Below are 23,688 nucleotides of genomic sequence, written 5' to 3'. Positions count from 1 at the left end.
GCAGACTAGCTGAAGTGAGACAGAAGCGTGTTACAGTGTGTGTGTCAGAGGGAGACCAGGAGGCTCTGGGCATGACATCCTGGATATCTCCCCATCATAAACATGGCGTTACAGGAGGATCAGTTCTGAGCCAAGTCTTTATGCCATGTCAGGGGCAGCATCAGGAGGTGAGGAACTGAGGCACAGAGAAAGGAAGCAGTTTGCCCAAAGTTGGAGAGCGAGCCAGCCAGTGGCCACCCTGGCCAAGGCCCTGTCCTCCGCCTCCCGATCTCTTGCCTCTCCCAGGGTATGCAGTGGGGCTGTGCTCATGGGGCTTGCTCTCTCCTCCGGGCCTTTTGGGGTTTTCTTGTTGTCATCAGAGTGTCTTTGTTAATGATTTCAGTTTTCCTCTGGTTCTTACGTTTACAAAGTTTTCCCAAAGTAGCGTTCCACCCTTAGACATTCCCGCCTCCTACCAGCATCCTGTTCGGGTCATTAGGTCACACTTACTTTGCAAAAGTCTGCTGAGAGCTACTGGCCCAAGGCTCAGACCACCTGCCCCTGGGCACCTCCAGCCCCCACTTCCCCCAGGCTCCCAGCTCCTTGTCCTCTTCATTAATAGGAGGCCAGAATTCTCTGGAACTAAGATTATACGTTCCAAGCTCTGCCCAGGGCTCAAGATCAATGTTCAGTTGTCCCATTCGATTTGCATTTGTCTTATGCTTAATTCGAACGAAACCTGTGAGTTCAGGAGAAGGTAAGGTGACAAAACCATGGTCCCTTCTTGGTCTCCACAAGCTGGGACGTCCCTGAGAGTCCCACCATCAGCAGGACCCCCCTCCCCCCACAGTTGACTCCCATCAGTGTGAAAGGCTGAAGGAAGCCCACAGCTCGTCTCTACAGAACATGAAGGCCCAGGGCCTTCTCCTTCAGCACGTCTGTTTCTCCTCTCTGCTTCTTAAAAAGTGACTTTCAAGGGTCAAGACAGTCACGGGCTTCTCAGGGCTGGCCCTGTATTTTTTTTTTTTTCATCTTTTATCCACAAAGAGAACCAATGATGGGAGAAATGCCACATCTTTAGCTTAAGACTTGGGGGTAAAGGAGCTTCTAGACCGAAGGAAGCAAGAAAATCAACATCTCCTCTTATACCCTCGGAAGTCTTGTATGGAGTGAGAAAGGGTCAAGAGCTTGTTTATCTGCCATCAGACAAGATGCTTCAGAACAGCTCCAGCCCTGGTCTGTACTGTGGAGACCTCAAGGGGAGTCTGTAATCATGACTGATGATGAGTTTTCCTCCTCCGGAGCCAAGAAAAAAAATACAATGAGCTGAGTCTTCCTTTATCTCCCTCATTTGTGTGTTCAATTGGACATAGATACTATTGCAAAAAGCTTTGCTGGGATGATAGAGTGGCCAGAAAACTCTCAGAAATGATGAGTAGAATGTTAATTGACAGGAATTTGGTTGGCTTCTGCCTGGAAGCTTCTGCCCTGAGGCTCCAGAAGAGGTTTGAGGTTGGTATTGACACCAGCATCTCCTTGTTGCTCTGGGTGAAGGCATCACCGGAAGGGACGCTTGATACATCGAAACAACAGAATTAAGCCTGAGGTCCCCAACTCTTGGCCAGGAATTATCTCTTGTTTCCTCTAAACTTGGAAGTTCTAAAATTGGGGAGGAAAACCATGGGGAGCCCAGAGAACTAAATCCTTGTGAGAAAAGAGAACATGCATTTATGAAATACCGAGTGGTGATAATAATGCTTATAATGGCTGATACTGTGTGTGGTAAGCATTGTGACTGTAAGTGGATTCTAAACCCATAATTTAAGGCTTATTACTGCTTACCAGTTCTACAGATATTATGAATTACCCGATATAGGTGTGTAAGCCTGAACTTAGTGCTTGGAAGCAAGAGGAACACGTTATAAATGTGTCTAAAATGGGAATCCAACACTCAGGAAATTGAGGGTTTTCTTTGTAAGAAATTAGCTGTGTCAGTAACTCTCTAGCAAGGGAGAGAATAAGAAGTGCCCTGTGGGGGATCAGGTGAGGGGCAGTGGGAGGTTGTAGGAGAGAAAAGTTATTTCTAGTTGGAGGGCTGGGGGTGGGGGAGAAGTCACGGAGAAAGTAGCTCAGTGGCCGTCTGTGTCTTGAAGGCCGCTGAGGATGTGGCTAGGAGGACATGTTGGGAATGACACAGTAAACCAAGAGAGCGACAGTCCTAAGAAGGAAGGGCATCTAGAATGATTTAGCTGTAGCCCTGTGACTAGTGAGACTGCTCTCCACTTTTAGCAGTTTCTAAGACATGACTTGACTTAACCCTTTGTACACGAGTACCTCTTGCTATGTTTCCTTAGCGCTCTCAGTGATGCTGTTGGTCAGGACTGTGGTCTCATGTGAAAGCTCAGCCGGGACTGTGGTCTCATCTGAAAGCTCAGCACAGGGGGAGCCGAGGCCAAGCTCACTAGTGTAGCTGTTGGCAGGGTTCCGGTCCTGGTGGGCTGCTGGGGTGAGGGCCCCCACTCCTCACCAGCTGGCTGGCAGGTGGAGGCCTCCCTCAGGTCTTTGCCAGACTTCTCTAACACAGCTCCCACCGTGGCCCTCAGAGCAGGCGAGGGAGAGAGAGAGAACAAGCACCTAAGACAAAACAGAAGCCACAGGCTTTCTATCACCTGATATTGGAAGTGACAGCTTGTAATTTCTTCCATATTCTGTTCATTAGAAGTGAGAAAATAAGTCCAGCCCAACTCGCAGGAACAAGATCACACAGGAGCTTGAATCCCAGGAGCAGAGAATCAGAGGGGCCATCTTCGGGGCTGCCCACCACCCTGGGTGGGCAGGCAAGGAATGACAGGACCTGAGGTCAGAGAGGGCCTCGGGGACCTTTGTAAAGACTTCAGGCTTTACTTTAACAATTGCTGAACTGTGAAATGACCCATCCCCAAGGACGTTTTTGTTGTAAAAGATGATAATAGGAAGAGATTGGATGTAGACCCTAGGTGCCCGTCATGGGTCCTGGTTAAATAAGCGGTGGCACACCTCCACAAGGAACACACCATGTAGCTACTTGCAAAAAGAGTTAGAGTCGGGGCGCCTGGGCGGCTCAGTTGGTTAAGCAACTGCCTTCAGCTCAGGTCAGGATCCCAGGGTCCTGGGATCGAGCCCCGCATCGGGCTCCCTGCTCGGCGGGGAGTCTGCTTCTCCCTCTCCTCTGCCCCTGCTCATGCTGGCTCTCATGTGCTCTCTTGCTCTCTCTCAAATAAATAAAATCTTTAAAAAACAAACAAACAGTTGATTCCTGATTTGAGTCTGAAGTATTTTCTGCCAGAAGGTAAACAAGTAGTCCCTGAAACAGAATCATAGGGGTGTGTTGAAAGGTTACAGGAGCTGAGCCAGCCTGGAAAAGCGCCCTGTGGCCAAAAGTTGGAACAACCTACATAACAAGTTAAATAATAATAGTATTGGATTATAGCTTGGAGAGTAAAATAAATATTCATGAGTCTATCTGCTGTAAGTAGGTAACTGAATAAATAAATGGGAGGAAGGGGCAACTCTTCCTTCCTGCTAAATTCCAGGTAATGAATGTAGAAGGCATGAGGGAAATTGAGAAGCCCCATTAGAACAGCCCCATTAGAACATCTTGCAGGCAAGATCCCTGATGAATACCAACATCAGTGGGGAAAAGTCTGAAGTCTAAGCAGAAAACAGGATAGTTCCATAGCTTCAAAGGATCTCCTCCAAGGTTGTATTAACTCCAGAAGGAAAAGCTGTAACTTGACAGTGAGGAGTCTGGGCAGATGCCTCCTTCAGTGAACCAGACGACTGTGGTTATCAGCAGTGGATACACGGAGGCCGTCCCCCGGGAGGACACGCCGAGAAGGCACAGCACCTCTGCGACGGTCTTCCAAAGAGCACATCTTCTCTTTGATCATGAAACTACGTCAGGGAAGCCCACGCGGAGGGACAGCCTACAGAATAACTGCTCAGTCTCCTCCAAAGGGTCAAGGTCAGGAAAGACCTAAGAAGCTGTCACAGCTTAGAAGCAGCAGATGCTCTGGATTGGGTGGTAGGACAGAAAGACGACATCAGTGGAGAAGCGGAAAAATCTGAAGAAATCCTGGAATTTAATGAATATAATCGATCTAAAGCCACCTCTTAGTCGCGACCGTTGTTCTGTGGTTAGGTAAGGCGTTAATGTTGGGGAAAGCTGGATGTGGGGTATATGGGAACTCTCTGTTCTATTTTTGTAACTCTCCTGTAAATCCAGACCTACCTCAAAGTATTGCTAATATATGCCTGGACTAGTTCTAGAAGCCCACACAAAAAGAAAATGGTACCAGTGGCTGCCTCTGGGTAGAGGACTCTGGTGGCTGGGGGACAGATAGGGAAACAGCTTTATTCTTCTGTGCAGATCCTTACTTACCTTTTGAGTTTTGAACCAGGCATCTATTGCCTATTCAAAAAATACATTTTAAAAAAATCTAAGCAGCTGTGGGAGCTCTGAGGTTCCCTGGACTCCCTGTCCATTCTCCAGTCACTCCAGCCCCATGGCAGCGACCCAGAATCTCCTGACACCCTGGCTGTCCCCCAGTGGATGCTCAGTAAATGGTTAATGAATACACACGTTTCTCTGCTTTTGGCCTGTCATAGGACTGATCATATCACCTCCTCTTATTTCTCTCCTTAAGGAGGCCAGCTCGGGTCCTCTTGTCAGTGACAGGAGGCTTTGATTTCTTCACTTGCTGGTTTTAACACAGCCCCATTAGTGTTTAAAAAATGCTTGCCTGAACTCTCTGGCCTCTTTTCGGTGTCTGGAAACCTTTTGACAGGGATGCATGGATTTGAAAACGGCCGTGGGGATACGTGGTGATTGTCTCCTCTTTAAAGAATCAAACAGGTAACTGAATCCTCCTCTGCCTCTAATAACCCTGTAGTTACCCATCTCTTCTGGAACAGGCAGGTTCATTGACCTGGTGCCCAGGAGGCCCTCTGGTGTTAGAAAGGATCCTCCAGCACCTTGTCTTGGAGAACATTAAAACCTCCCTCAGTCTTCCTTTCAGGAAGCGGAAACACGAGACCTCCCAGCACCTCTCGGAAGACAGGACTGGGCAGCCTGTCGGGGAGATGGCGACCACAGAGAGCAAGCAGATCTTTAACCCTTTGGGTAGTTCGTATCCTGGATTGACGCCAAGTCTGTCACGTCCTCTGGGAAATCTCAGTCACCGGCTTCTACAAGCAACAAAAAGCCAGAGCCAGGGGAGGCATGGTGGGAAGGGGTGTGCTTGATTTCTTCCTTGACGTCCCCATTTCTCCGTCTCCTTTCTGTGCGGTTCTATCAGCTTATGACGACTGCCGCGTTTTGCATATTAGAGTGACCTCCCAAGGAGACTGTGCCCTGGATGAAAGCAGCGGGTGTACCTCTCAGCTCATTGCTCATTACATGTCGGTCTGCTCCAGGGACCAAAATTAGACCCGTGTGGGCCCGACCGTCAGTAGTTGGGGCTTTGTGTGCCCTAGAGCCTGTCGTCAGAACTATGCAGCTCGACCATGGTAGCATAAACGCAGACGGAGACTAGATGTAAAAAACAGCCATGGCTGTATTCCAGGAAAACTTTATTTCGAGAAACAGGCAGCAGGCCAGGCCATGCTAGAGCATGGGGTGCTAGAAGGCAAATGGCTCAAGTCAGGTTGTCGAAACGTCGAGGGCCACATCAGAGAGGCCTTTGGAGGCTGCTGTTAGGAAGTTGGATTTCGAGGACAAAGCAGCCATCTTTTTGACTTCCTAAAAAAAGCTCTCTGCATGCCTTGTGGAAAATGGAGAGGAGCAAGATTGGACAGTGCGAAGCCAGCTAGGAAGTTCATATGGGAATCTAAGCAACAAATCGTGATAACATGTCCCAGAATCTGGGAGCAGAGTTGGCAGGACCTGTCCCTGGACACGAGTTGGTTATGAATGGAAAAGGAAAGGCAGGACCCAGCTGGGACAACTGGCTCTGGGGGGGCGGGGGGGCGGGGATGCCCCTGGGGGATCGTAACAGATATTTGATACTATTTGTGTTCTCAGCTCCCACTAATGAGATCTTATTTGCCACGAGGATGGCATGCCTGAGGTAGATTCTCCCTCTCCCTGATTGTTAAGGTGAGCTTCTCCCTGCAATGCTGTTTGGGTATGATTACGCGGGACTCACGAACTCATCAAAGCATCACCCCCCGCCCCCTGCATCCTGCTTGAGTTAGCAGGATTCTGCTCTGGCCACTGACGCTGCAGGCTCCACAGACCTGAGCCTTATTAGTGGACCAGAAACCAACTGAGCATTGAGTTCAGAGAATGTCTGCTGAGCATTTAATTTTGCAGCTTGCACCAAAGCTCTAGGTTAACAGATACAGTAAACAGAAAGAGTAATTCTGCACGGTCCTCCTGACTCAGCAGATTGCAGGAGGCCGGGGCTTCCATTGGAAGCAAGCACACACGTGCACACGTGTGCAGGGGCAGCCTCTGTTGTCAACTGGGGAAGCCCGGGTTGCCCGAAGCCACTCTGCACACAGCAGAGAGAGAGTGCCCCGGGGGTCTCCCGTTTGATGGTTGGAAAGATGAGAACATGGATCCCAATCCTTGAGCTCATCACCAAGCCCCACACCCTTCCCGCGCGGCTCCCACCGGCCTTTGCTTCCTCTGGTCTGCAGTAGAAGAGGCACCAAAGGTCTAGATTACCATCCGCCCCTCCCGCTGCCTTCCACTGCGCTCGTCCATTGACATTTTTAAAAGCCATGACACAATTGAACAGAGTTCTAAAAAGGCCATCTGGGCCTTTGCTCCAATTACCCTCAGCACTGAGTTTTGGTAGCGATCTGAGTTCCTAATAAAAAATGCCCTTTTCCACCTTAAGCAGCCAATTAAGTTCCTGATCCTCCAGCGAGTTCTTTAAGTGCCCTGTGCCTGTTCCTTAGCAGAGGCCCTTCACCAGCTCGCTCCCCGGGTTATCCCTGGCACCCTCCCTCATCAGAGGCCGAGATCAAGCTCTGAGGGTGTGCAGCAGTCCTTAGCAGGCCTCAGAGAGCTCTGGGATCACAGGTGGTTTCCACCAAGCCAGGACGCCCTCCTTGGCAGGAGCAGCTTATAAATTAGGGGCCACTGGCAACACTGTCTCAGTAGAGCCTGCTGAAAATGCAGGGCCTTTCAAGGATGCTTCCCTGCCCCCTTTGCCCAAGAGTAGGCGTAAGTGAGGGGCGGGGAGGGCCCAAACCCCTTTGATCTCTTAGGATAAGAACAACTGAGAATTCCCAGGAAGATGTCTGCTTCCATCTGTCTTCAGTTCTACAACTTTCTTGTGTCTTTTTCCCCTCCCCTCTCTCTCCCATTTTGCATCTGATCTCCTGGTGCTTGTCTCCTGGCCCTGGATGGTCCTAGAGTCCTAGCTCCCTCCTGGCAGATGGGTCCCCTGATTTCCTTTGGGCTCAGGCTGGCCCGGCTCCTGCCGGGTCCATCTGATGCAGGGCAGGCTGGCAGCGTGGATCCCCCCCCACCCTGCAGTTAATTTTAGAAACTTGGGTTGCCCTGGTAATGGTTCACTGGGGTTTTCATGGTTCTCTTTGGATTCAACCATTTGCTCGTCTGCCCTTTAAAGTAAACTTTTTCAGTCCGTAGTTAAATTGGGACACCAGATGTGCTTGGACTAGGGACCCATAAAGGTGCTGCAGCCCCCACGGGATTTTTTTTTTTTAAACAAGAAAGTCAGGGTGGGTAGGGGATGCTTTTGGTTTACAGTAGCCAAGACAGCTCCTGGAAGCTTCCGTGCTGGAGAGAATGGGCCATAGCCAGTAGAGGTCATCGGGGAGCTGGAGAGAAGTGGGTCCCAGGGCCTGTCTGTGCAGTGAGCTCCTCCTGGTTAGCTCTCTGCTGTTTTGGGTCTAGAATCCCCAGCACTGAGCACACGGCCCGCCGCACAGTCTGGGCCACGTAAGTGGATAAACGAATGTGCTCCTGGCCAGACTCTCCTCCTCAGCTCCTCCCTTCCATCCTTGGAGAGAGCGTGGAAGTCTAACTGCTAGCCCACCAGGGAGTGTCAGTTCCCTGCATTCCTTGGAAGGCCACAGCCTCTGTGTCCCTAAAATCCTGCCGGCCTTCCTGCCTCCCTGGGCGGTGGTCTTCTTCGCTAGCCCGCACTCACGAGGCCCTTTCTAACCACGTGAGGGGACCAGCCTGCCCAGATGCCAGGAAGTCACAAAAGCGAGCTCACTGTCAGCTCACTTGGCTCCGATTTCACACAATAGCCTCTCGCGTTCATACCAACTCTGTGCTGGGTATGGGTTTTTAATCCGTTTTACAGAGGACACTTAAAAAGGTGCAGTCAACTGCCTGAAGTCACTCAGGTGGCCTGTGGCAAAACCAGAACTCTGAGCCAGTCGGTGAAAACCCCAGACATGGACTTAACCGCCTTTTTAGCTGGACCCTGCTCTCCCCATTCATACGCCGCCTTCCCTCCCTATGTGAACAGACGGGTGCATGGTATTCTTAGCCACTGTCAGGCAGGGTTGGGAGTGGCGGCAGAGTCTGGTCAAGTCTGCAGGTCTCCACAGGCTTGGCCTGGCCTGGTTGGCTCTGGGCACCATCTTGGCTACTTTGGGAGAGGAGCCCACGTGTGTGGGCTCCACACTCCCAGCCCTGTGAGGTGGTAGGTCTCTAGATGACTCTGGGAAGGGGTCACGATGCCCCCATCTAATTTTTGAGAAGGAAGGTTCTGGGAGGATGGGACTGTGTTTTTGTACACCGAACACTTGCACAGTTCTCTACCATCCAGAGCTTTCTACAATCCTGGGCTGGCAGAGCTTCTACCTTGTGAATTTCTGGGTGTTGGTCAGACAGACCAGGGCTCTAGTCTCAGCGCTGTCACTTTCCAGCTATGTGACCCGGGACTCATGACCTGACTTCTCTGGGACTTACTTTTCTTACCTGTGAGGCTGAGCTCCTAGCCATGAAGCACTTGGCACATAAGGGGCTCAGTCTCACAGGGAAGACGCAGTGCTTCTGGCAGGAGGACAGCATGCTGAGACCAGACTTTGAGAGCCACCAGGGTTAGAGATGCTCTGCCCACTTCCCCCAGCACAGTTGTACAGACCACCCTCTGGGGCACGGGGGATACAGGGATGACTGAGCAGAATACAGCGCCGCCCACCCAGGGTTAGATTCCCGTTGGAAAGAGATGACTGCATATAAATACAGTGGACATGACAGGTGGTGTCAAGTGTCGTGAAGCAAGAGAAGGTCAGGGAAGGGGATGGATGGAGAGGCATGGCAGTGGCTCGGGAAGGCGTCCTGCTAACACTGACCTAGGAGCAGGGAGCTGGGTGGGATAGAGTCTGAGCAGATGCCCTGGGAGCAGCATCCGGAGCAGAGAACACAGCAAGGGCAAAGGCCCTGGGGAAGGCATGTGCTTGGCGTGTTCTGAAACCACAGAAAGGAGGCCAGTGAGTGTGCAGCACAAGAAGCCAGGGAGGGGCAGAAGAGGAGACCATGGTGAAGATTTGGACTTTATATTGAGTATATGGCGAGCTGCTGGAAAGTGCTGAGTAGGGGAGTGACACAAACAAAGGCATTTCGGTTCCAGAAGGTGCGCTGTGCAGCTAAAGAAACAAAGGCTAGAGGGTGAGTGGGGGCGGGGCGGAGACCACCGCGGCGGGGACAAGGGTGGCTGTGCTGGAGGGTGTGTGCCGGGTGCTCACTGGGATCAGCTGTGTCTTGGGCTCCTCTTTGAGGAGTCCTCATCCTGAGGGCACTGGGAGCACTGGGACGGGGGCACCAGACCCCAGGGTATGCAAAACAGCCCTTCCCTCTGGGGTGTGGGGGCCCCCCCGAGTCGTATTGCTGAGACTTGCTGAAATCTCCAGAAGGGGGCAGTTCACTCATGTCAGTAAAGCTCCTTCTTGGGAGCCCCTCTCGTAATGTTTCTCTCTTAAGCCACTTCCCCTAAATTATTCAGAAAGTTGTTGCATTCAGAGGCTCCAAGGGCGCCCACTCAGCAGTTCCCTGGGTAATCAGGTTTCCCGGGCAGGCGTCGCACCCGTGAGCTGATCTGCAGGAGCCCTGCGAACTCGCAGACCCAAGGCAGCCTTGGGCTTCACGCACGTTTGAGTAGGATCAGCCCCTGCCGACTCCGTCTTGTCAGGTGTCAGGGGGCCAGGGTGTCATGCAGTCCTCCGGGCACAACCTCACGTCTCTCACTCAGCAGCTGCTGCAGGGTTGAGGCTCCTGGTGCTGGGCCGGCTTCCTTCAGGGACCGTGCTGCTGAACCCTATCCGGGCACCGCCTCCCGGGGGGCGGGGGCTGCTCTGCACCGAGAGGGGAGGGGGCCGAGGCATTTGCTTCCCAGCGTCCGCCTCCTGAGTGGCTAGCGGCAGCCAGAGAACTTCCTCCTGACAATAGGGCCAGGGATGCCCCTATCTGATTTGTAAAACGACAGCTTCCAGAATGATGGGAATGTGCTTTTTTGGAATATGATGGGGGGTCCTGTCCATCTCAGGTAGCACCGAGGTTGGTGAAATAACCACATCCTCTCATGAAGCATCACAGTGAACTTGTGCCTGGTAAAGCCCTGAGAAGTCCTGTACTGTAGCTGTCAGTCATACCTAGGGTTCGTTGGGGCGCCTGGTGGCTCAGTCGGTTTTTCTGCTGGGAAGCTATAGCAGTAGTTGTGAATAGTAACCGAGGCTTTGGAGCATGTGGGCACATTACTTCACCTCCCTTAGTTCCCATTTCCTCTTCTATGAAGTGGTCTGCTTCATAAGGTGGCATACTTGTTGCCTAGGTATGCCGTAACAAACTAGCACAAACTGGATGGCTTAAAACAACAGAAACGTATTCTCTCGCTGCTCTGGAGGCCAGAAGCCCCAGATCAAAGCCGTGGCAGGGTTGGCTCTTTGTGGAGGCTCTGAGGGGATCCGTCCTTGCCTCTCCCCTTGGCTTGGGCTGCACAACGTAACTCCCTGTCTCCGCCTCACACAGCATTCTCCCTCGTGTGTTTGGTGTCTTCTTGTTCCCTCTTACAAGGACACTCGTCACTGGATGGAGGGTTCACCCTCACCTGGGATGATCTCGTTTGGAGAGCTTTACCTTAATTTTATCTGCAGAGACCCTTCCTCTAAACAGATCACAGTCTGTGATTCCAAGTGGACCTATCTTTGGGGTGGGGGGACATCTTTCAGCTTATGACCGAAGGTGGAAGGAATCTAAGGGTGAATATACATACAACACAGAAGATACTGCTGGTAGGGCAAGAACTGCTGTGATCATTATTATGGTAATATCATTATTATTACTCTGTTTTCGAGTCCAAAGCCAATATGGGTGGTGGTGGTGGTTAGTATTATTCGTGTTATTATTTAATTCAAATCAGGAGTGGGGTATAGGTCCCAAGGCAAATAGTGTTTCTCTCTCCAGCCCTAGACTTCTTTCCCCATACCTCCTGCGGGTTGGTGCTGGGAAGCCAAGGCAGAGTCTGAATGCCTGGCCAACAAGGGCCATGTGAGCCATTGAGGGTCCTTCATTCAAAGAATTTTACAAGAATCGCACAGTGACACGGACTGATGGGCGTGTTGCCTGAAGGATTGGAAGACAAGAGGCTGAAGATGGAAAGACCCCCAAGGCAGTTTCTCTTCCTAGCCTGGGCATGGATGGGGCCATGCAGTTGGAGCCCAGAAGGAGAGACTGGAGAAACACCACACAGTAGAAATTGACCACACATAGTGGCTCCACGTGGACAGAGAAGAGAGCTCAAGATAGCCCGAGTGTTCAGACCTGGGAGAACAGAGGGCCAAGGACATGACCAGCATCTGGGAGTTTGTCCTAAGAAATGACACCAGTGACCACAGGTCACTGACTTATTCAACACGTGTTGAGCACCAGTTACAGAATGGTGGAAAAAGCAAGCCTGGCTCCACTCTTATGGCTCTCATGGTCCACATGGTCTACCTGAATGGTGTTGTACATTGTTGGTCATAACAACAACAACAAAAACAGGAAGCAACCTAAATGTACATCAGCAGGGTGTTGGTTGTAAGTTGTGATGCATCTATATAGTGGAATCCCACACAGCTACTCTTTAACAAAGGTGTGGGTGGATGAGGAAAGATGTCCATACACAGAAATATCTGTATAGCAGGAACAAAAGTCCTTGTGTGTGTGGATGTGCATGGAGAATAGTTCTGAAGGGTCCACCCTGTAGATCAAGAAACTACAGCCCGTGAGCCAAGCTGCTGCCTCTTTATGTAAGGGACACAGCTATCCTCATTCACTGATGTATTTTGTCAACAACTGACTTTGTACGACAACAGTGAAGTTGAATAGTTGTGAGGGAAGCTGTGTGCCCCACAAAGCATGAAATATTGACCATCTAGCCCTTGGCAGAGAAAGGTTGCAAACCCTGGTCTATACCAAACTCTTAACTGTTTTGTTCTAGTAGGTTCAGGGGAGGGAGGGCGATGAACATTTCTATTTTGCTTTTAATTTTAATGGATTTTTTTTATTTCCCCCAACTCTTCATGGATTTTTTTAATCAGAAAAAAAGTTCAGTTTGGGAGATAAAGAAGCATATAGGACTCACAATAACTGATTTTGACACTTACTATAAAACTCTAGTTACCAACACACTTATTGGCACAAAGATTGGTATATGGTTCAATCAAACAGAATAGAGCATGGCTAGCCGTGTTAAGTGCTGGTGAGGATGCAGAGCACCTGGGGGGATGCAGAATGGTGTGGCCGCCGTGAAGAAACAGGGTGAGAGTTTCTTACCAAGTTCAACGTACACTTCCTGTGTGGCCCAGCAGCCTTAACCCTAAGGCATAAACCCAAGAAATCAGAAAATATATGTTCATGCAACGATCTGTATTCCAGCAACTGGAAACAACCCAGTTCCCTCCCTGGACACAAATATTGATCCCTGCGTACTGCGGGGTGCAACTGCACGTTCTGAAGGAGGGCAGTACTGATGCTCAGAAACGTGGAGGAATCTCAGGAGCACCACGCCAAGCAGAGGAAACCAGACACAGCAGGCTCCATACTGTATGATTCCAGTGACAAGCCTTGCTGGAAAAAGTAAATCCATTTGGGCAGAAAACAGATGAGTGTTTTCCAGGGGCGGTGAATGGACTGCAGAAGAGCACGAGAGAACTTCTCGGGAGGGATGCAAAGGTTCCGTATCTTGTTGTGGTCGTGGTTATGCAACTGTTCTGTTCTGTGAAACTCTTCTCACTGCACATTTTAAAAAGGGACGTTGGATTGTGTGCAAATTATAGCTACCTCAAGCAACCTGACTTTTTAAGATATGTAATCTGGAGAAAAAGAGACTTTAAAAATATTAAAAAAAAAAAAAAAGGCACACAGGAGTTGATCTTTCAGAGGAGTGATGAGGATTCAGTTTGAATGGGACAGCGAACATTCCAGAACAGGACTCCAGAGGTCAGGTGGGAGGCGATGGTGCCATACTCGGGGAGTGGGGAGTCAGTGGGGGTTGTCAAGTGAGTGAGTGACTGTGAGGCATGGACCCCAAGGGGTCCTCACATTACAGGGAGAGAAGGAAGGAAAACAAACAGACACGTCAGCTTAGGTAGTACCAAAGGTGGTGGACAATAGGCATGGTTTTAGAAGGGACAATGTAGTACAAAGAGTAGAAAGTAGAAAGGAGTAAATAAATCTCCCTTCACCTCTCTCCTCCACCCTGGGACCTCCCAGCATTACCAGTTCCGTGCGGCCACCTAGAAATATTCCATGCGTTCTCTATTGAACTTTGCTTCTTTTCATGGGTCAAGATCTCTTTCAGATTGTTCCCCATCAGCATATGTAGAGCTGCCCTGATTTTTTAAATAGGTGTGGAATCATATGGAGGCACCATGGTTAATTTAGCCCGACTGCCATTGGGAGACATTCAGATCATTCGTGATATGGGTGCTATTACAAATGATGCTTCAATTAATATGCATATTAAAAAGTTACTTCTCGTGTGCGTGAGTCTGTCTAGTAAACAGATTCTTGAGGGTGGAATGGCTGGACCAAAGGACACGTACATTTTTATTTTGATGTGTATGGTGAACCCCGTCACCACCCTGGGTGATACCCGTTCACCCTCCCACCAGCCACATTCGTGAATAATAAATAGTTAACACCTGTCATCCCAAGACCTGGCCCACAAAATGGGAAATTCCAACTTTGCCTTTGCCAGTGTGATAGGTGAGAAATTGTACCTTTTAGGAAATTCGATTTGCTTCTGGAGGAAGGAATGTTTTAGAAGCAAAGGAACACCACGTCTCAAGCGTCACGTTCCCCCACTTTGCCTCCATCAGCCCAGACAGCACCTCTCTGTGCATTAGGAAAAGGCACGCCTCCTCAGGACACTTGACTGCCACCTGCCAGAAAACTGTTGTGATAACTGTAGAAATCTGTGAAGATCCTGAGGCGAAGAAGAGCCCCAGAGCTGGGGACAACACAGCCCGTCCTCCCACACGCAGCGGCGGCAGCTTCTGGCAGTTTCGAGAGTGCAGTGGTCTCTGGGTGGTGACCAGATTGCCTGCAATAACACAGTCTTAGCGGCAGATTTGGGACAGGAATTCAAGCTGTCTGACAGCGGAGCATGAGGGCATTCGCTTGAGGGACAGCCAGAATAAATGGAAACCTCATTATCCATGGATTATTCACTTAGAACTCAGGGCCCAGGCAACTCTGATATTAGTAATTTGGCCAGCAGGCTCATTAAGCTCTTAAGAAAAGTGAATCTAGTTAATGAATTAATACAAGATGACATTTTACACACAGAGCAAAAACGAGACCAGGCACCACTGAGTTACATAACATCATAATTTCTCGAGTAAATGTGATTGCCGCTTCTTGCCTGCCAAAGTGGGCCAATCTGGAGAGAGCCTGCTTTCGGAGACACAAATGAGACTGTTAAGATTTGCAATCATTTCATATTCCATTCATTTTAAAGCGCTCCCTCTTGTATTCTTAAAACTTGAAGTGGTTACACGGAAGTCAGTGTTTTAAAATCTCCGGGCCTATTTGTTTTCGAGAGGAAAATCCATCGGCTTTCATTTTCTAGGAAACACAGCCCTCTAAAAAGGAACTCACTCCATCCTTACTCTCTCCTCCATCCTGCCCCCTGCAAAGGGGACTCTCCCCGCCTCTGCCTCTGAGAAGTTAGTGTGAGGATAATGGAAAGAATGTGACCGCTCAGAATGAGCATGAGCCAGTTTGAGATGATGAAAAGTTCCATGAATGTACTCAGTGCCACTGAACCAAACCCTTAAAAATGGTGAGAATGGTAAATTTTGTTCTGTACATATTTTACCACAATAAAAAAGCAAAAAGAACTAGCATTGACTGAGGGCAAACCTTTGCCAGGCACTATGCATATATATTGTATTTTACCCTCCCAAGAATCCAAGGACTTGGCTACTGTGATTTACCCACCGCTGCCACCACCATTTTAAAGCTTTTTTTTTTTTTTAAAGATTTTTGTATTTATTTATTTGCCAGAGAGAGAGACAGCGAGAGAGGGAACACAAGCAGGGGGGAGTGAGAGAGGGAGAAGCAGGCTTCCCGCGGAGCAGGGAGCCCGATGCAGGGCTCCATCCCAGGATCCTGGGACCATGACCTGAGCCGAAGGCAGACGCTTAATGACTGAGCCACCCAGGCACCCCACGCCACCACCATTTTAAACTTGGAGGCACCCAAGGCTCCTAAGAGTGCAGTCACTTGCTTGAGCAACAGCTAGAAGTGATGGCCCCAGGATTCGAGCCCTCAGCTCTGCGCTGGAGATCACAAAATAAAGAGGATATTTTCTTTTAAGCCTGAGCTCTCAAACATACACGCGTGCACACGAGCTCCCACCCACTTTTTAGTTAGCTAAACTGAGAGCAGACAGAACTCCACCAGCAACCTCCCGAGTGCCACAGCTAATTGTCTCAGGAAAAATCCCAGATTGCTTCCGTCCCTCCACTGTTGGCAGCACACTCTGCATTTTGTCGAGGAGCTTACTATACAGTTAATCCTTGAAACAGTGGCCTCCCAGAACATCGAAGCTTTTCACTCCTGGTTGAGTGTGACTGGAAAGAAAATGAACACAAAGCCTGGAGCTTGAGGGGGGAAGATACTCATTTGTCGCAGATTCGGATCATTTTGGGAATCAAGAGATGCTTATATCAGGAAAGGAGAGGAGATAGAGTATTTCCCATTGTGTGGTTTTTTTTCACTAGAGACCTATCGGTTAATTCACCTCTGAGTCAGTTTGCCATCTGGAAAATAGGAATATAATAATAATAATAATAATAATAATAGGAATATAATAATAATAATAATAATGATAACACCTACCTTCCCAGAGTGTGCGAATACACAGATAATTTTCCCACTGAGTTGAGGCATGTAGTGAGGGCCTGCACCATCCTGCAGACTGACTGGGGATACTGTGACGAACAGAACAGGTGCACGTCTAGTAACGGATTAGAAAAGCTTAGCACACAGCGGTCCCTGCTCCTGCTGTTTTATCACGGCTACATTTTTCCTGTGGATCCATGAAAACCTCAGTGCTGCAGAGGTGGGACGGGTACAGGGGGTGGCCACCAGATTTGCTCACTTGGGCTGTATTTCGATTTCTCGTCCAGCTGGGCCACAGCAGTGGGTGGTTGTGGTTCCTCTGCAGAGACAGGGGGTCCCTAGCTCTTGACGAGGAGGGGCTACGCTGGTTTCCTGGGCCAGCCTGCACCAGGTCTTGGTTGCCAGGCGTGTCCCACTGACTGGAAAGCCCCTCCCTCACCTGGATGTTTGAAGCATGACTTGTTAGTACACTTGGAGAGGGGGGTGTTGGCAACCTGTGGGGGTCGGACGTGTCCCAGACTTTTGCCTGAGGGCGTCTGAGGAAATGCTTGCAGATTGCCTAGCGGGTCTGGTCAGGGGGTGCCGGACACAGTGTGAGGGGCAAGGCGCTGGTGTCAGACCAGTCTTTACCTCCTAACCCTGGGACCCTCGTCAGGGGCTTGGACCCTCTGAGATGCACTTTGCTCCCCTTAAAAAGAAGGTGGCAGTTACCGCACCCGATGCACGGAATTGCTATGAGGCGAGTAGAGGGGATAAAGCGTGTGTCTGTCTGTCTGGAACACGTACCTGTCGGGCGGGGTCCGCTGTTGTTGGAAGCGCACAACTCTCCCCACTTTACAGATGGGGAGATTACAGAGATTACAGCACGGAGAGGCTACCACGTTGCAAGGGGCACCTAGTACGTTCGAGACTGCACAGTGGCAGCGATCTGAACCTAGTCTGGTTCCGGAGTCCCTGATGTTCTCCTGTGCTCCACTGGCTCTCTTTCTTGAAAGCCTGGCCTCGGGCCGGGTGTAAAGTAAGCACACGGCAGACACAAGGAACCCCAGACGCGTACCAACCAGTGTTCTTCACTTCTCTACACATTTCTGGTCAATTTCCAGCCCTAGGCAACCACTGACCCATTTTCCGTGTCTATAAATTTGCCTTTCCTGAACATTTCATGTAATAAGGGACTAATATTCTGTCGTGTGGCTCTCCCCCGTTTTGTTCAGCCATTTGCCAGTGCCGGGATGGGGGGCGGGAGGTGGTTTTGGGCTTTCTGGCTGCTGGGAATCAGGTTGCTCGCAACACTTGCATGCACTTGCTGGGACTGCGTCTGAAGCAGGCGGGCGAGCCAAGGCGGTAAGCTCTGTCCCCTTCTCTCTCCCCAACCCCCGCCGGGGATTCTCAGAGCCGGGCAGCGGGCAGGTGTTCGTGACGTCGGAGAACCAGCTGGTGTACTACCCCAGCATCACCTATGCCATCATCGGCAGCTCCGTCATCTTTGTGCTGGTGGTGGCGCTGCTGGCGCTCGTCTTGCATCACCAGCGCAAGAGGAACAACCTCATGACCCTGCCTGTGCACCGGCTGCAGCATCCGGTGCTGCTCTCCCGCCTGGTGGTCCTGGACCACCCCCATCATTGCAACGTCACCTACAATGTCAACAACGGCATCCAGTACGTGGCCAGCCAGGCCGAGCAGAACGCTTCTGAAGTGGGCTCCCCGCCCTCCTACTCAGAGGCCCTCCTGGACCAGAGGTGCGTTCTTGGCGGTGGGGGGGGGGGGAGGTCATCGATGGGAGAGCGGGGTGTGGGCACCCAGCTGCTGGCAGCCGCAGCAGGGCCTGGCGTGTCCTGGGTCCTGGGTCCTGGCAGGACAATTCACACGCAGCCTCTCTCTCTCTCTTTTTTCTTTTTTTAAAGATTTTTATTTATTTATTTGAGAGCGAGAGAGAGTGAGAGAGAGAGATCACGAGCAGGGGTGAGCAGCAGAGGGAGAGAGAGGAGCAGCCTCCCCGTGGAGCAGGGAGCCCGATGTGGGACTTGATCCCAGGACCCTGGGATTATGACCTGAGCCGAAGGCAGACGCTTAACCCACTGAGCCGCCCAGGCGCCCTGTATCATCTCATTTAATCCTCTCTGCAGGTCGCTGGGGGAGGGCCTCAGTTTTTACAGATGAGGAAATGGACTTTGGGATTTTAAGCAACTTGTCCAAGGACATAGAGCTAGGATCCTGGCCACCTCAGAGCCCTGTTTCTGCCTGGTAATGCCACGCTGACCCGTGTCCAGGCCACTGGCTAGCCTGGCGCCTCACCTGCTACCACAGAACAGTGGCCAGGCCGTATTAGAGGGTTGGTTTGTACTGTGAATGAATGAATGAATGAATGAATGAATGAATGAATGAATGAATGAATGGGTTCCTTGCTTGGCTCCATTTATAAAATAAAGGAGGTAGCATAGAGCACTCTCAAGCTTTTTAAAACAATAGGACCCTCATTACAAATGGGATTGTACCCGAAAGCGCAACAGAGTCAAAAGGCAGGATTCTCTAGTGGAAGCAGCTGGTGGACCTGAATCCTGCCGGTTCAGCCTCCTCCTCCCTTCTTTGGTGACCTCCAGGTTATCCCAGAGAACCCATGTTGAAGTTCGATTGGCTCTAGGTCCCCTGTGCTCTCCTCCTCTGAGCCCAGGGCTCAACGTGTGTGCCGAGAGGCATTTTGCAGGTCATGCCCCCGGGCTGACTGGGCAGCTCTTGGACCCTCTCCTGCGGCAGCTCTTGTGTTATTTAATCTTTGTTTTTCCTCCCCATAAAACGTGGAGGTGACATTGGAGGGCAGTGCTTAAGGACATCTTTGCAAATAAGGGGAAGAGCCCAGGACCTCCCTCACCACTCAGCCTCTTCATTTGGACCAGCCAATGTAGAGTCAAGTTAAAGTTGCCAAATCCGAAGACGGAACACCTGGGTTTCGATCCCAGAGCAGCTGCTTACTAGTTATTTGTGATCCTACGCAAGTCATTTCATGCCCCCTTGCCTCCGTTTACTCCCTTGTACGATGGGCGTAAAGGTAACGCCCACCTCTTAGTGTTCTCATGAGCGTTAAGTAAGGTAGTGCAGGTAAAGCAGGTAGCACGGTGCTTGGCTCGCAGGATGCCTGCAGGAAGAGCTGCAAAATAAACTGTCTTTTCTGCAGTGTTACTGCACAGCAAGCCAGTGTCCCTACTGTCCCTTTCATCAATGGGAAGATCCCCGCTCACCCAAGCCCAGCCAGCCAGGAAAAGTTGGCTTTCAGTAAGAACCCCAAATTCTGTGGACCATCAGAGGTTCAGAACGCCCGAACAGCCGGCCAGCCGCTAGGCCCCAGGGCCCCTCCCTGGCTGGTGCCGGGCATCCTCCCCCCTGGGCCGACCTGGAGGACGTGGTTTGGGCACTGCCCATTTGGCACGCGCCAGCCACAGCACCCCGACCTTGCCCCGTTCCCTTGGTCTTGTTGCAGGGGTTACCCTAGTCCACGGATAGCCGTACTCCTCGGGGGTCCCATCGGCATCCCGGGGACAGGGGCGGAGGGGGATTTGGCTCCTAACGCGTTGTCTTCCCTCTGCTCTCCCCTGCCTCTCTTGCCCCATCCTGCTCTCTCCCTTGCAGACCCGCGTGGTACGACCTTCCGCCTCCGCCCTACTCGTCGGACACCGAGTCTCTGAACGAAGCCGCCCTGCCCCCTTACCGCTCGCGCTCGGGGAGCGCCGACAGCGCGGGCTCCCAGGCGGCCAGCAGCCTGCTGAGCGCCGAAGACAGCGGCCGCAGCCCCGGACAGGCCGGCCCTCCTCCCGAGAGCGCCGCGAGGCCCAGGGACTCCGTGCCCAGCCAGGGCGCCGCAGAGGTCTAAATCCGCCGCTTCCACGGTCCATATGGGTCCATCTGCTCCGACTTGTTACCATCCTAACAACTTTCGCTCGTGGGAAGCTCCTCAGGGTGCCTCAAGGAGGGTGTCTCTCCGTTCCCCCTCCCACCCCCCATCCCCGCCCTAGATTTCAGGGATGTCCTTTCGAGGGAGACCTGGCGTTTTGCTGGCCTCTCAGGTGACCTGATGTATTGTGCATCTTGTCTGGGAGGTCACTCGGCCTTCAGGGCCCAGGATTATGACCTCACTTGTCATACCATTCTTCTGTGACTGGTGGCATCTTGCTGAATAGGCAGCCTCAGTCTGCAGGCAGCAGGGTAAGGCAGGAGTTGGGGAGTCCTCGAGAACGCAGTGCTTCCGTGCCACGGTGGATGTTCAGAAGGGCAGGAGACCCTGGACCACATTCTCCATGGGCCGCTGCCTTGCAGCTCCATGGGAGACGAGGGTTAGATGACCCTCCCAGGAGGCCGGCATGGATGGCCACCCTGGAGGAGTCCAGGTGAGCGTCAAACCCCACCTTGCACACTCGTGCACGCCGTCCTCAGTTTGGCGGAGTGGTGGCCAGAGGAGGCGTTGGCCAAGAGTTATGCCCTTTAGCCATCAGCAGGGCCATTTTGGTTCTTTGAACGACTCTGAAACTTTCCCGAGAATCCTCATTTTGAGGGTTTTCTCTGCAGTATCTGTCCTCAGCCTCATCCCAGAATAGGCAGGGAGCCCCTGCCCTACATTCATCTGAGTTCTCAGCTCCTAAAATGCAGGCTATCGAGAGCCTGGGCCTGCTTAGGCCTTCCCTGGCTTCTGGATTGTCATCCCTCCAGCTGTGACCTGCCCGGAGCCAAGGAAGGAGGACCCAACTTGAATTGGCCAAAAATCTGATCTGGTCCTCTGTCCCTGGAAACCACTCCCAGCCTGTCTTGCCCATTCATGCAGCTTTCCACACTAGCTTCCCAGGTTACCTTAACTTCCAGAAGTCATTGTACCTGTGTGTTTGGACTTGAGGACACTGTGGTTCCTGACACGCGTGAGAACCATATTCAGTACCTCCCACCGGAGCCCCTGGCTCCCTGTGCTGCACACACTTCCATGCCCAAGGCCCAGAAACCAGCACCCTGATTCAGCATTCGTGTTAGGGTTAGTGTCAGGCTCAGGCTTCTTCTGACCTGCCATAGTTTCTCCTCTAAAAGACTTGGACAGTAGACAATTTGGAGTCGAGATTTGCCATTCGGACTTTTTTTTAATCTCTTAGAAATGCATTTGAAACAGTGTGTTTGTTTTTTCCCTTCTAGTTAAGGGATTATTTATATGTGTATAGGAAAGTTGTCTTCTTTGTTTGTTTCTCCTTGAGTGAGGTCCAAAGAAAGATGCGAAAGGAGATCACACCTTTGTCCCGCTGAGCCTCGATACCGAGTCACTCCAGACTGACCTCTGTGCCAGGCATTTGTGCATTGTTGCACTTTGAGTTGCTATTTATCGAGTTCTTGAAGGATGCAGAAAGAGGGATGCCTTTCTCCCTCGGTTCATAGTCTCTGTGTTTATGCTTGCTTTCCTCTTTCTCTGTGCCCAGCCAGCTGCAGGGCCCACTCCCTGGAGAAATAGTGGGGAGAAATGTGGGCGTTCGTTGGCAAGAAACCACACTGATGGGGGACAAAACTGGAACCAGGTGGAGCCACTCCAGGCAGCGGTCACCCATTCAGGACTTCCTTACATAGCAGAAGAAATGTTCAGTGACCTCACTGATGCAAATTTCAGTGCAGCCTGCACGAGTCGGGGGACGAACGTGGCATTAATGATCCTGTTCTCGGGACTTTATTTTTTTTTTTTTTAAACCAAATCCAAACTGTGTTACAGGAAAGCTAGCCACTTGGTGATTTCTTTCTGTCTCTTTTAAGTTAAAGAAAAGGAGCCTAGTTGCTTGCATCTTTCATTTTTTTAAATAACACAAGTTATTTTCTGTGTGAGCCAATAAAGAACTTTCAATGGGAGCCGGAGTGTGTTAGGAGCTCTGGCTGAGCATTTCATCTCCTGTGAGTCAGAATGGCTTTATTTTTTCTCCCTTTGATGGGCCCGTGCTTCTTTCTGGTATTTTGGAAGTTGTTTAGAGAAAGGGATTCTAATTTTAATTAATTGTGCAGTGAATTAATCTCACTCGCTTTTCTGCTTCCAGGCATCTTAGGAAAAACAAATGGTCTTAGTAGATAAGAAAGCCTATTAATGTTGTTGTTGTTGTTTTTAAATACAGGGACATTTTTATTATAGATGTGATTTTTTTAATGAATCTTTTTAAAAATCTATAAATAAGACACCAAAGCTGCAGGGGGTTTTTTCCTGTTTTTTTTTTCCCCCTAATCAAGATGGCAAATGAGTGGCCAGCAATTTTTTTTTAACTCATTCCATCCAGGCTATTTTTTTATACATTGCCTAATTCTACAGCCGCCTGAAAACCATCTCTGCTCTTTTTTTCTCAAATGAGACCAGCAAGTTCTTTTTATTTTCATGTTCAAATTCGCATCCCTGTAACCTATAGCTTATTCCCTGACTCAGCCCCCACCCTCCAAAATTGGCTCTTTAAAAAAAAAAATGCAACGAAGTGGTTGACAAGGAGTGTGCGATGTTCAAAGTTGATGTAAACTGGAAAGTTTGTTGTGTGGTTGCTTTTCATGTTTTGGTTAGGTTTTGGTTTGGGTTTTTGTTTTTTTTTTTTGTTTCTTTTTTTAATTTTTATATTTTCAAATAAACTTGCAGTTTCATTCTTTCTATTGGTGTGAATAGTTCTTTTTTTAAATTTTTTATTGTTATGTTAATCACCATACATTGCATCATTGGTTTTTGATTGGTGTGAATAGTTCTTAACCCATGTTTCTCCTCTGTGGCAATATGAAGAGTGAACAGTCACTCCTCATGGCTTCTGCAGTGCATTTGCTCCATAATAAAATGAGAAAAAGGAAGAGTGTAGTGATGAGACCTCCAGATATGATGGGCGTTTAAGGATTCCCTAGCTCGTGGGGTTGAAATACAGAAGTGAAGTCGTGGACACCAGTGAGTATCATGGCACCCAGAATGTCAGTTCAGAAGATGGACACTAATTGCCGTCACTAGCGTGCCCTTTGAGGGAGGAGGACAAGTGACTGGGACAGCTGAAACAGATTCTGACCACATATTCAGGGGCACAGTCCGGCTCTTGAACAGGTAGCTGGTCCTTAGTTTTGAACCCCAGTGGCTCAGACTGGCCCCACCAGTGATGGTAACATCTTTGTGCTTTTCTCAGTCTCATTTTGGAACTATATATTAATTGATGCGGCGCGGATAGTTTCCACAGAAAGTCAGGATGCCCAAGAGAGCACCCACGAGCAGGAGAAATAACCCTGGCCTTGGCCAAGACTGAAGTCCACATGGATTTCTAAACGCAGAATGTACGGAACCAAGGTTTAGAGCGTGTATTTGTCCCCAGGTGTCTCAAAAAGAAGACTGG

General features: G+C 50.3%; 1 protein-coding gene across 3 annotated transcripts in view; it reads left to right on the top strand.

The window, feature by feature from the left end:
* LDLRAD3 (low density lipoprotein receptor class A domain containing 3) overlaps positions 1 to 22,967 on the top strand; it is a 220,583-nt gene extending 197,616 nt beyond the window's left edge. For all 3 annotated transcript variants that reach the window (XM_025879412.2, XM_073904752.1, XM_073904753.1), the window contains exons 5-6: positions 17,733 to 18,078; positions 19,964 to 22,967. In XM_025879412.2, coding sequence (XP_025735197.1) covers positions 17,733 to 18,078; positions 19,964 to 20,204 — 587 coding nt within the window. In that variant the 3' untranslated portion in view covers positions 20,205 to 22,967. The remainder of the gene's footprint in view (positions 1 to 17,732; positions 18,079 to 19,963) is intronic.
* Positions 22,968 to 23,688: the final 721 nt, after the last annotated feature.

The sequence above is a fragment of the Callorhinus ursinus genome, unplaced genomic scaffold (genome assembly GCF_003265705.2).
Source record: "Callorhinus ursinus isolate GAN/ISIS: 27379988/994484 unplaced genomic scaffold, GSC_fseal_2.0 scaffold21, whole genome shotgun sequence".
NCBI classification, from domain to species: Eukaryota; Metazoa; Chordata; class Mammalia; order Carnivora; family Otariidae; genus Callorhinus; species Callorhinus ursinus.
Note: the sequence above shows the minus strand (reverse complement) of the source record. Positions and strands in the feature narration are given on the sequence as shown.